This window comes from Myotis daubentonii, chromosome 6 (genome assembly GCF_963259705.1).
Source record: "Myotis daubentonii chromosome 6, mMyoDau2.1, whole genome shotgun sequence".
NCBI classification, from domain to species: Eukaryota; Metazoa; Chordata; class Mammalia; order Chiroptera; family Vespertilionidae; genus Myotis; species Myotis daubentonii.
Window position 1 is genome coordinate 62,646,123 of NC_081845.1, and position 12,789 is coordinate 62,658,911.

Consider the following 12,789-nt stretch of genomic DNA (forward strand, 5'->3'; position numbering starts at 1 on the left):
TAAATGACAACCAGTAATTAATAACAAAGACACCCTATAGCAAAGAAATTTCAATTCAGGTGATATTTGTACCTTACAAAATAGTCCTTGGGTCTAGTCTTGCAAGTTTGTCTGGCATGTACTTTTATACATGTTGTAGAGTTCATGAAAGGAAGCTCGTGACGGGAAACCCCCCTGCATCAAGTCCAAGACAGACACCATACCTAGATTCATAAACAAATACATTTTACTGCCAGTCACTGCACAGCAGTCAAAAATTACTTGGAAATGGTTCAACTTGACAAATTAAGGTACAATTTATAGAATTGTCAGCCAGGAAATAGTACATAGGAAATATTATATTTATACTTATTATGTCCCAACTTACCCACCACCTCAAAATATCGTAGTAAATTTCACTTAGCCATCGTGAATAACCCCTTTTTTAGAGACAAACTCCTGGTCCCTAGAAAGCTCAAATCTAGTTTCTATCTTTTTTACTGCTACAAACCTCTGTGTCATAATCACAGTATATAAGGCTTGCATTAGGCCACTTTCTAAATCCTGAGGTTAATTTTAAAACAAGATTCCTGATACAGTTTCCAAGAAGTAGGTCAAACACATTCCCAAACTCTCACCGGTGCTTAGAGCAAATGGACAAGAGAGGAGCGCTCAGTGCTTCACTATAAAAATCCCCTTTCACTCATTTCTCAGAGAAACTAGTCTAGTGGGGTAAAAAGTATATAGGATGCCTATCTGTTTTCAGTGAAATTCTAGTAGGTGGTTAATTTGAGCCTTGAGTCCAAGTTGAACTTTTTCATACCAAGAAAAGCATAAAATAGTCAGGGAAAAGCTTACCAACTATAAATAATGCCAAAAACCTTCGTTCACCAAAAACAACCCCTGAATTTCAGACTCTGGGACTATTCAACTCAATGGAGAAAATAACATTATTCGATAAAAAGTGTTAGGACAAATGGTAGGCATTTAGAAAACAAAACTAACATCTGATCCTTACCTCACTTATATAAAAATAAATTCCTGTTAGCCAAGAATTTAAATTAGCTAAATGAAACTATAAAATACTTAAAAAACAGATTTTTATCTTTAAATCATCTCATGGGAAAGATAGCCTTTCTAAGCAGTCAGACTGAATTTTAAGCTTTTTTAATAGGAAAGGCTAGGTAAAGGTTAGATAAAACACCAATAATACTCAGGGTTGGCGACGGTGTAGAAAACACACACACATTCTTATTGGGAGAGTAAATCAGTGCAACAATTTTGGATGGCAATTTGGAAATATTCACCCCCTTTGACTCAGTACTTTCTATTCTAGGAATCTATCTCCAACTTGTCCACACATGTGGGCAAATACATGCACAGAGAATGGCTATATATCCACTGGGTCATTGCTTATAATCGAGAAAATCAAATAACTTAAATATTAAAAATTATGTTGCAACCATATATGATGTAGTAATTAAAAAGAATAGGGCTTATCTAACCAGTATAAAAAACATATCCAAGACACAGAGTTAAGTGGTCACCCCTGAGAAGTGAGACTTTTTATTTATATTTTTCTGTACTATTTTATTTTTGTTACAGTGAACATATATAACTATTATAATTTTTAATACTAATCAACGAAACACAGAGAAGCAATCATTCCTATGGAAAGAAATCTCTAGACTAGATTTAGTTCTAGGCTCTGCTTGAAGAAATAAAAGTAAGGTTTGACTGATATTGTGACAATTTTTGCCCATTTGTACCAAATACACAAGTACCCTTGAAACGTTCACATCCGCCTCCTCTGAGTCCCTTGGCTTGACCTGTAATTGTGGACAACATATGAACTGCCTTGAGAAGTTCATTAAGAATTTCATGGAGCTTAACAAATTACCAAGCCAATGGCTGCTTCCCTAACACTTCAAGCTAATTTACTCAAAAGATCTTCTCATGCTTAGAAAAATAAAAATCACCACACCATGGACTCTTCCTTCTAGAAATTCCTATGACCTTCCACTGGGAGTTCGGTGAGGGGCTTGATGGTGCTAGTTATATTCAGGATATGACATTTCTTAGCCCCTCCAGCAGCGGACTTCATTTTTTCCCTCCAGGAGTGAGGTGAAAAAAACCTAGATCACCTTCTTGGATTCTTATTACCCAAGTTACCAAGAACACTGTGAGTGGCGTACCGAGAGCTTAGCCAATGAGCGATCAGGAAAGGTATTTCCTTGCAGCTCATGCGCAGAGGTGGGACTGCGGGCATGCTGTCTCCCAGCAGGGACAGGCCCCCAGTGTGTTGTGTCCTCCACTCCAGGCCCACCCCTAGCCCCAGCAGCCATCACACCGCAGCCACTGGGGCGGGGGTTGGCCCCCCCACGTGTTGTGTCTTTACTTGCTGAGGCTGGTGGTGGCACGCAGTCCCCTCCTGCCCATCGCAGTCCCCTCCTGCCCATCGGCGCACACAGTCTCCTCCTGAGCCAGTCGTGACTGTTACGGTGTCCCGGCTAATTTTCATATTACCTCTTGATAAATAGATAGATAGATAGATAGATAGATAGATAGATAGATAGATAGATAGATAGTCTATATATATAGATAGATAAATCTGGAGTTGGAGAAGACACTGTATCGGGGGTCACATCAAAGGGACTTGGGCTACCAGACTGCAAGAGGGCGCAGGCCGGGCTGAGGGAACACCCCCCCTCCCCTGCAAGTGCATGAATTTCATGCACTGGGCCTCTAGTATATAGATAATGGTGCCAATCTGTCTTCCTACTTTATCTATGCACATGAGGAGAAAGGACAGAATTACAATCATCAACGGCTATGGTTTTATGAGAGGGGTCAGGGGTAGATCCAGGTTGGGGGCCCTGAAGTTTTCACAACTGGGGGAAGGCAGTTTAAGAAAAAGGTACATATATAATTACAAATTACAAAAGAATACAAAGTCAAGTGCAGGCCTGTGGAAGGAGCTTGTTTAAATGAGGGACTCTGAAGCATAAGTGACCTTAGCTTTATAATAAACCCACCTCTGAGAGGAGCAAAATAAAGAGTCAGAGAGGCAAAAGAGTTTAAGCAAGTGTCAGGAGCCTGAGCTGGACTGGGAGGAAAGGAGAGGCTGATGCCTTGGGAATAAGTAGTTCAAGTGGGGATGAAGGATGGGCATGCAGTAAAGGAAAACTAGTGAGCCTGGTGCCTAAGACTTCTGTGATCCGGCAAGGTTAGAATGGGGGGGTGGGGGGGGGGGGAGTGATAGTTGAAACCAAATGCATAAAAATTCCACAGAAGCCAAGGACAATGTGTTGTTTTCTTTTTTTTACAAGTGGTGGCGTGGGAAGCAGACACCAAAACCTACCTCCTGACCCAGTTAGGTGGGGAATGAGAAATGAACTGCTGGGCTGAGAAGGCCACAGGAAAGAGCCCACTTAAGGGAGAGCTATAGATGTGTGAAGTTTTCCTAAATTTTACTTAATGCTGTTAAATAATTTTTTTCACAATAAGCTTTACCCCAGTATTACTCAAGTAATTGCCAGCACGCTTTTCTTATAATTAAAGGAAATATAAGATAAAAATCTTACTACACTTAAAAATCAAGAAAATTGTGAAATATCTGAAAGCACTGGACATATTAAATTGTATTTGGGCTTAGACTCCTGACACACACTGATACAAATTATAAAGATATGGAAATACCTGAACACTGAAGTTGAGATAAAATCTGAGCACCTTCAAAGTCGTGGCTTGTCATCTTTAAATTAGGTTTTATACAACGAATAAAACTCGCTCCCTGCGAGAATAAAGGTACTTTTTAAGACAATATATATAACATTATCATTTTCTATTTCTATGAATACCAGTAACTTCAGGACATATTATTATCAATATATGAACCCCTCTTAAAATAATCACTAAGATAGATAGATAGATATAGATATATATATAGATATATATGTTAAATCACTGTTTTACTCTTGAAACAAATACAATATTATATGCCAACTATACTTTAATAAAAATAAATAAAAATTTGGATAAAGAAGATGTGGTACATATATACAATGGAATACTACTCAGCCATAAGAAAAGATGAAACACTGGCATTTGCCCAGCCAGTGTGGCTCAGTGGTTGAGCATCGACCTATGAATCAGGAGGTCATGGTTAGATTCTCCGTCAGGGCACATGCCTGGGTTAATCAAGAGCTCAATCCCCAGTAGGGGGCATGCAAGAAGCAGCCGATCAATGATTCTATCTCTCTCTTTTCGCCTCTCTGAAATAATTTAAATAATTTTTTTTTTTTTAAAGAAAAGTGGCATTTGCAACACCATGGATGGACCTTGGGAATATTACATTAAGTAAAATAAGTCAGAAAAAGCTAGAGCTGTATGATTTCATTAATATATGTGATATAAAACTGAAACTCATAGACACAGACAACAGTATGGTGGTCACCAGAGGGAAGGGAAGTGGGGCAGAATAGTGAAGGGTAAAGGAGGCCAAATATATGGTGATGGAAGATGATTTGACTCTGGGTGGTGAGCACACAATGCAATATAAAGATCATGTATCAAAGAATGTACACTTGAAACCTATACGATCTTATTAACCAATGTCACCCCAATAAATTTAATTTAAAACAATTTTAATTTTAAAAAAATAAGTAAATTTTTTAAATAAAAAATAATCAGCAATGAACTGAAAACAGCATACTTTTATAACTTAAAGCTTAAAATAAATTTCTGTATTATGTATTAATAATATTACAAAAATACATTTTTATTTGAGTGCCAAAAATTGTGTTGCTGTTAAAAAAAGTCTTTCATTGTAAAATAGTTTAACATATCTAAACAATACATTATCTTTAATCATAAAAAAATATATTTTTCCTTCTCCATAATAATTAATTATTTTCACTTTCCTTAAACTACAGGATAATCTTAATAACATCCAGATAGTTCTATATATTTATAAAATAATTTGACTTCACATATATATTTAACTGTTATTCAGAACAAACTTAACCAAAATGAAAACCATTTTAAAAACCATTCTTTTTAATGGGGGAATTGGTTTAAAATATATTTCTAATTATTCCAGATTTACTTTGTTTGAGTAAATATTTAATAATAGTTTCAGAGGACCATTAAAAAACCCTGTTCTTTAAGTATACTCACAGTACTTCGAAGTTTATCCAGAAGCAAATTTAACTGTGTCTGTAAAAGAAAGAAAATGTCACAAGTAATATTGGCTCTTCCACAGTGGAATAAAATAACGTGCGATAACATGGATATATAACACATTATGATTTAACAATTTTTGGTAGACAAGCTCTTTGACAGCAACATGCAAAGTATATGGCTAATATAATGCCAAGGACAACAACTTATTTTAATTATACAGAACTTGTATAATAGGAGACTGAACATTAACAATACCAAAAATCATACATGTGCACTCGCAGGTGGGGTGAACAAGGAAAGTGTACAGGCAACAAAAATGTGAATGAAAATGCTGGGCATGCATTCAGTTAGAGAGCAGCAGAGCAGTACTAAGTATGTGGCAAGCTGGTGTAGTTTGTGTCACACTCCATTAAGAAGGAAGGCATGTTTACAATATACACTAATGGCATATGTTTCGATCGTTTTATATAACACTTCCAAATGAAACTATCCTGCCTACCTGTAGAAGCCCTCCTTACTATTTTAAAATTTCACATCTCAATTATTTTTTTAAAAGCATAGATAGGTTTATCCAAAACAAACTGACAATGAACACTATAAGTTGCTATGCCTTCCTGTTTTTAATAATATTGTCACACAAAAATTTACTCTCATTCAGTACTAATTTAATTTGTGTATTTGCTTTACTTCTCTGCAAAGTAAATCAATTATATAAAATTCTAATATCAATTTTATACTAAGATGTTTATTATACTGCACATGAAAGATAAATTAAGATGATATTTCTTAAATTAACATACTGGATCAATGACAGCTATATTAATAATAATAGTAATAATTTACTGAATGCTTTCTATGAGTCAAACATTTCTCAAAGCTTTTCATGGGCATTATCATGTTTAAACCGCACAATTCTAATTAAGAATATTGCATTAGCCTCACTTTACAGGTGAAACATTAGCTAGTCATGGCAAAGCCAAGATTCCAACGTGGGGCCTAGCACCAAAGTTCATTCTCTTACCAGGAACATTACAGTATACTTCAGACAGCATAGGATTAAGATATAATCAATCTGGACCATCACACAACTGAAAGGCAAGTATAAGAGCCACTAATTTGGAAAGAAAACAACTATCACAAGTCCATTTTTCTTAATCCATAGACTAAACACAATATTCTCCAAAAAAATAGAGATAGAGCCAATCAGAAAAGTAGGAACAGCAAAAAGTAACTAATAGCATTGAGAAAAGGGGGGAAATGTCAAATATCAAATAACAGTAGTGAGGGACCATAGGCATCATGTACATCATGACAGAAGATGATTTTTCCATCCAAAAGGATTACTTTTACTAAAACAATAACAGTAAAAGTTATGTTTCAATAACCTAAAAATGTCGCTTTCCAATGGAAAACTTCTGCTTCTCAGTGATGTTGGATAACTAAAATATTATAGTAAATGCTAGCCTGTTTTGTTTTTTTTATTGCCTCACATACCTTAAATTTAATGAGCTATTCTATTAAATTTAAAATTTAAAATTACTATTAATATTCATTTTAAAAGTATCTCATAAAAACATTTTACATTTTATTATTAATGATGTTACTCAGTTATGGCTTTCAGCAGTTTAATGTGTAAAATACATTTTATTGTAAAAAGCAATTTTAAGGCATTTCAAGTCTCAACATAAAAGAATACTTTAAAGAATTTTAAGAATGTTTTTGTTTTACTTGTATTATATAAAATTTCAGGTATGGTCTCACCAGCAACACTAGTATATTCCATCATAGTAGGAAAATACTTAATGGATGATATCCATTTCACTAAATTAATGTTGTTACATGTCTTTTCAGCAATTTCAGAATATCCAAATAAGAGAAAAAAATATTGCTCAAGAAAATTAGAAACTCATAATCAATAGAGATTATAACAAAATTAAAAACTTTATTCAGCTACCTGAAAATGTATTAAAAGCTTTCTCCTACATTTATGATTTGGCTTTAAATATATATATATATACACATATATATATATGGCTTTATAAATACGACTTTATCGAGTTAGTTATTTAGAGCCCATTTCAATCCACAAGGGATTTCAGGAGGCCTTACACTGTTAGTACCATAGTATTCTGATACTTAAATATTATTTCTAATTACATCATTTTTAATATTTAAAGTACACATAATGAAAAGCATATGTAGAGTTTTCTTGCAAACCTAACAGTGTTATGGAAATTTATGAGCGAAATTAATTCTATTTCTTTGTTCTATGTGTTATAATCTTTTAGTCATTACACTTTTAAATTCTTATTCTATATTCTAAATATTCAACACTTAGAACCAATTAGTATAGTGTTCCATTTCTAATACACATCCATTTGATAATTCCTTGTCAGACCCCAAATAATAAATTCCTGATCCAAAATTAATAAAACACATGAAATGGTCTTCAATGTTAAGCAGTTTGAAGGGTTTGCCACTCAGAGCACTCATCTTTTACAGATTTTTTAAAGCTTTAGTCAAATTTTAGCATAATATGCACAGCCACAATGCACTGAGAGAGAAAACACACTAAAATGTATTATAAATATAATCATTAACTTGAGACAGCCCCTTTTTCACATGGCAGCCACTCTACAAATAAGAGTCCATGAAGGTGATCATTTACCTGAAGGCCCTGGCTGCGCCTGCTTTTCCTCTCAACTCAACTAGTGTTCTCTAGCCATCCCGAGCTGGACTGACTATGCCAGCTAAAACACAACTGCTGAATGAGGAAGGAAACAGAAACACATGGGAAAGAGAAGGTTGAAGGTCAACCAGACAGTAAGTAGAAGCAAGAACATTAGGAGAAGCAATCTGGTATGTTAAGCACTGAGAAAGAAGACACTCATAAAATTACAAGAACGTCTGTATGTTCAATCACTACACTTATTTGGGTGTGCTTTGGTTTTGTTTTGTTTTTTTGCATACAGAACCTATCAACAATGCAGGATCTGCTCTGAACTTCCTCATGGGGTTTTTGACAGTGCCTACATTATCCAGTGTAGAGTATAAAGCTATATATTTTATTTTAAATGCAGTAAAAAAAATTTTTTCAAGTAATATATTTAACACACATACCTTAAACTTGTTTCCCACACTGATGAAGCCAAGTTTTCCTGCTTTTTGTTTAGTGTCTTTGTTGTTATTTGTGGATGTTTCAAATAATTCCCGTATAAACTTATCTCTGGATTCACATATTAAGGATTCCAGAGACATATGCAAAGCATCGTTATTTTTTTCCACAAACTGGGTCTGAAAACAAAGCAAACAGGAATGAACGACTCAGTCCATCTTGCGATGATATCCCTTAACACAGCACTGCCCAAGAGAAGGTTTGAGGAGGATAGAAAGGCTCTGTATCTGCGTTGTAAATACAGTCACCGCTGGCCAATGCACACACTGAGCATATAAAGTGGAGCCAATATACAGAGGAAATAAATTGTATATTTTATTTTTAAATTTAATTTAAATTCAAATAGCCAGATGTGGCCACAGGTTACCACACTGTATAGCGCAGCTGCAACATCAAGTCGTTGTCTCCTGGTAAAAGTCATACTTACTGTTTCATAGCACACTGCCCCTGCGAAATGCCTGATGATGAACCCTTCATCATCTCTGATGTTCCTATGAATTGCCAGCTTAGATTTTCTGGGAATCTAAAAAACAATACATACATTAGTTATTAAATTACCAAAACTATATTACATAATTCTCTTTAGAGAACCTGTGGGATGTGAAATACTTAAAGTTATAAAAGCAAGTTTCACATTAAACACAATCATACTGCTTCTTGTAACATCTATAAACCTTAAAGTACCAGTGAAATCTAGCAAATATTTGTTTATAATCTCTAAGGAAAGAAAGAAGGAGTACGACCCAAAAAAAAAAAAAAATAGACCACACTATTTAGAAGCATATGCAAAACATAGTGGGCATTTTATAAGGTGCCTGCCTGTGGAAAGCAGTGGTTCTTGACCTTGGCTGCTGACTTAGCATCCCCCAGAGAACTTTTCATCCTCCCAAAGCCCATTCCATTTACATCAGGTGATTCCTAAGTACAGCCAGCTTGAGAAGCAATGTGCTAAAGAAACACCTGAAATCAGCACAGGGACTCTCTCACAGTTTTAAACCAAACATCCTAGCATGTTTACACAATCAGCCTGAATCTATTTGAAGGAAACGAAATCATTTTAGGGTTGTACTATATATATACTAGGGGCCCGGTGCACGAAATTCGTGCACTGGGTGTGGGGGGGGGGGGGCGGGGGGAGTGTCCCTCAGCCCAGCCTGTCCCCTCTCACATACTGGGAGCCCTCAGGCATTGACCCCCATCACCCTCCAATCGCAGGATCGGCCTCTTGCCCAGGCCTGACACCTCCGCCAGAGGTGTCAGGCTTGGACAGGGGACCCCCATCTCCCCCTGATCACTGGCTCTGGCCCCCACCCAGGCCTGAGGCCTCTGGCCCATGAATCATGCCTGGGCAGGGGACCCCCATCTCCCTCTGATTGCTTGCTCCACCCCCCGCCCAAGCCTGACGCCTCTGACCCAGGCTTCAGGCCTGGGCAAGGGGACCATCATATCCCCTCAATCCCCGGCTCCGCCCCCCACCCAGGCCTGATGCCTCAGCCAGAGGAGTTGACCCTCATCACCCTCCGATCACCAATCACCGGATCGGCCCCTTGACCAGGCCTAACACCTCTGGCCTAGGCGTCCGGCCCGGGCAGCGGGGACCCGCAGCTGCAGCGGCCCCACGATCGTGGGCTCTGCTTTAGGCCAGGCAAGGGACCCCTAGCTCCCGGGACTGCCAGCTTCCACCGTGCCCACCTCCCATCGCTGGCTCCACCCCTACTTCCTGCTATCACTGGCCAGGGTGGAAAAGGCACCTGATTCTCTGATCATGGCTGGGGGGCAGGGCAAAGGCGGCCTTTGCCCTGCCCCCCAGCTCTTAGCTCCCCCCTGGGTTTCCGATCACTGTCAGTGGCAGGGGGCTTCTTCCTGCTTTCCCTTTCGTCTCCCTGCATTGTGCCTACATATGCAAATTAACCGCCATCTTGTTGGCAGTTAACTGCCAATCTTAGTTGGCAGTTAATTTGCATATAGCCCTGATTAGCCAATGAAAAGGGTATCGTCGTACGCCAATTACCATTTTTCTCTTTTATTAGATAGGATAAGCCTAAGCGACCATTATGACCGAACGACTGGAATGACCAGTCGACCAGTCGCTATGACACGCACTGACCACCAGGGGGTAGACACTCAACGCAGGAGCTGCCCCCTGGTGGTCAGTGTACTCCCATAGCCAACCTCCCACGGCCAGCCAGCAGCTGTTTCTTCCATGCCCGAGCTGGTGACCATTGCCTCCTCTCCCAACCCCACCCCAGGGCCTTTAGGCCCCGGTCTGGAACGGGGAACCGGGGGTGGGCAGTGGCAGACATGACCCCTTTCCCAGAGAGGCCAAGGGCCAGCTCCCTCCTCGGGGCAGGTGGCCAACCTCCCACACCCTATCCCTCCCCCAGCCAGCAGGCCCCAATCAGCCTGCCGCCCGCCTGCAGCGGTGGCAGTGAGGGAAGGAGGAGTGGGGAGGCAGGGAACCGTGCAGTGGTGGGATGCCGGCATCCAGCATCCATTCCTTCTACACCCAGCCCGGGCGACCATCGCCTCCTCTCCCAACTCCACCAGGGCTTTCAGGGCCCTGGGCTGGGACAGGGAGCCAGGAGTAGGTGGTGGATGCAGCCCCTTTCCCAGGGGGCCAAGGGCTGGCTTCCTCCTTGGGGCCAGCGGCCAACCTCCCATTCCCCATCCCTCCTCCTGGCCGGCCCTGATTGCCGGCCAGGCCTAGGGACCCACCCATGCACAAATTCATGCACCAGGCCTCTAGTCTAATTATAATATCTCATATTGGTATCATATCTAAAAGCTTCCAAAATGCTTCATATAAAAGATTATATCTGGCCCTAAAAATAACCTAAGGTTAAGCCCTACATAATTTATGATTCTAATTGTCTAATATCTAGTTTCTCTTTCTAAAGGCTTCTATCCCCATCAGAGTCTAAATCCTGGAATGGGAAACTCACCGTGAGTCGGAAATGATCCTTGTGCTTCTGGTGGACTGCGGATGTAAAGTGTTGATCGCTGGGCTGGGGAAGGCGATTTTCTTCATCCAAAATATCCAATATTCCCACTAATTTTGCTTCAACTAAATCTATTTCAAAAAAGTAATATATGATAAGGTAAAAAATAATATTTTAAAGATGTGAGCAATTTACTAATCACAAACTACAAAGAAGATTCAATAAGTATAATCTCAAAAACTATACAGAGCAGGTATATTTTATTTCAAATCTTTCAATTTATTAGAAAGTAATAGCATATGTTTAATATAGGTTTTAGAAAAACAACTCCTTAAAGCAAGTGACTAATGTATTCACCACTCCATTTGTGAGGACAAGAGGCTAAAGAGCCAGAAATTCCTCCTCTTCCAGATAACATCTACATTCAAAAGGATGTAAAAACTACAGAAGCTTTTGTGTGCTTAGCTTTTTAAAACTACTAATATATATTTACTCAGAGGGTTTCCAGCAAAACTTCACTAACAGCACATTCTTATGCTCTTTTCATTCATGTTGTTTGAACTTCCTGCTTATCCAAAATAACTGTAAAATGTAAGCTGCTTAAATACAGTATATAAGAACTGTGAATGGGGCAGACTCTAAAAGTTATCGGACATATGAAGAGAAATCAAGATTCTAACTGGTCAGAAAATTATGCTTCGGGGGCAATTAGTGGTGGTGAAAGGGGTCATGCTGAACTAAGCTATAAATGAGAGAGAATTCTGACTGATGTAGAGGATGTGAAAGTGACTGAAGGGAGGAGTTCCAGCCAAGACATCAAACCACAGAGCCAAGGCACAGAATTCGGGGGAAGGATATGGTCCACGAAGGGAAAGTGGAGTGGGCTGGGTAGGATGTGGAAGTGCTTTGAAAAGTAATACTACTATAAAGAATGATTATAATAATACTATCTTGTCCGAATATGGCACACAAGTTTCTGAATCAATTGTCAAAATGGGTTTTCAAAACTGTTACTGGATGGAACCGGGCCCAATTAACTCAGTAGTTGTCAGCCAAAAGACAACTCCAATTAGATTTTAGGAGAAAGAGTGTATTTTATTGCAAGCCAGCAGGCAAGAGCACACCTGGGGGGGTGGGGGAGAGGGGTGTCACTTCCCAGCGTGGCACATCCTGAACAAAGGATCGGATCTGGCCTTATTCAGGCAAAACACCAAGGTGAGCTTCATCATCGCATGTACAGGTGGGGACACTCCTCTGCGTGCCCAGTTAGAAAGGAGATCTATACATGCATCCCATGTTTTAAAAATGGCAGGAAAAGCTCTGTCCCTGGGAGGAGATGTTAGTAGTACAACATGAGGGTATAATGAGAACATTTCATGAAGAAGTCAGTACAGAGTCCTCCTGGGTGGCTTCAGCCAGCCCCGGCAGCTGGAGCCGGATCAGCACCCTGGCTCTGCAAATCATTCCCGGCTTATCTCTGCACAGCAGGTCTGGCAATCGTCAATGTCAGGG

The 12,789-nt window shown here is 39.3% G+C and overlaps 1 protein-coding gene across 1 annotated transcript in view; it reads right to left on the bottom strand.

Annotated features, from left to right (window-relative positions):
- The window catches only part of MYO6 (myosin VI), a 141,240-nt gene that overhangs the window by 29,506 nt on the left and 98,945 nt on the right, over positions 1 to 12,789 (bottom strand). Inside the window, 7 exon segments of the mRNA XM_059701144.1 lie at positions 73 to 126; positions 129 to 203; positions 3,679 to 3,772; positions 5,158 to 5,196; positions 8,284 to 8,457; positions 8,766 to 8,861; positions 11,281 to 11,408. Coding sequence (XP_059557127.1) covers positions 73 to 126; positions 129 to 203; positions 3,679 to 3,772; positions 5,158 to 5,196; positions 8,284 to 8,457; positions 8,766 to 8,861; positions 11,281 to 11,408 — 660 coding nt within the window.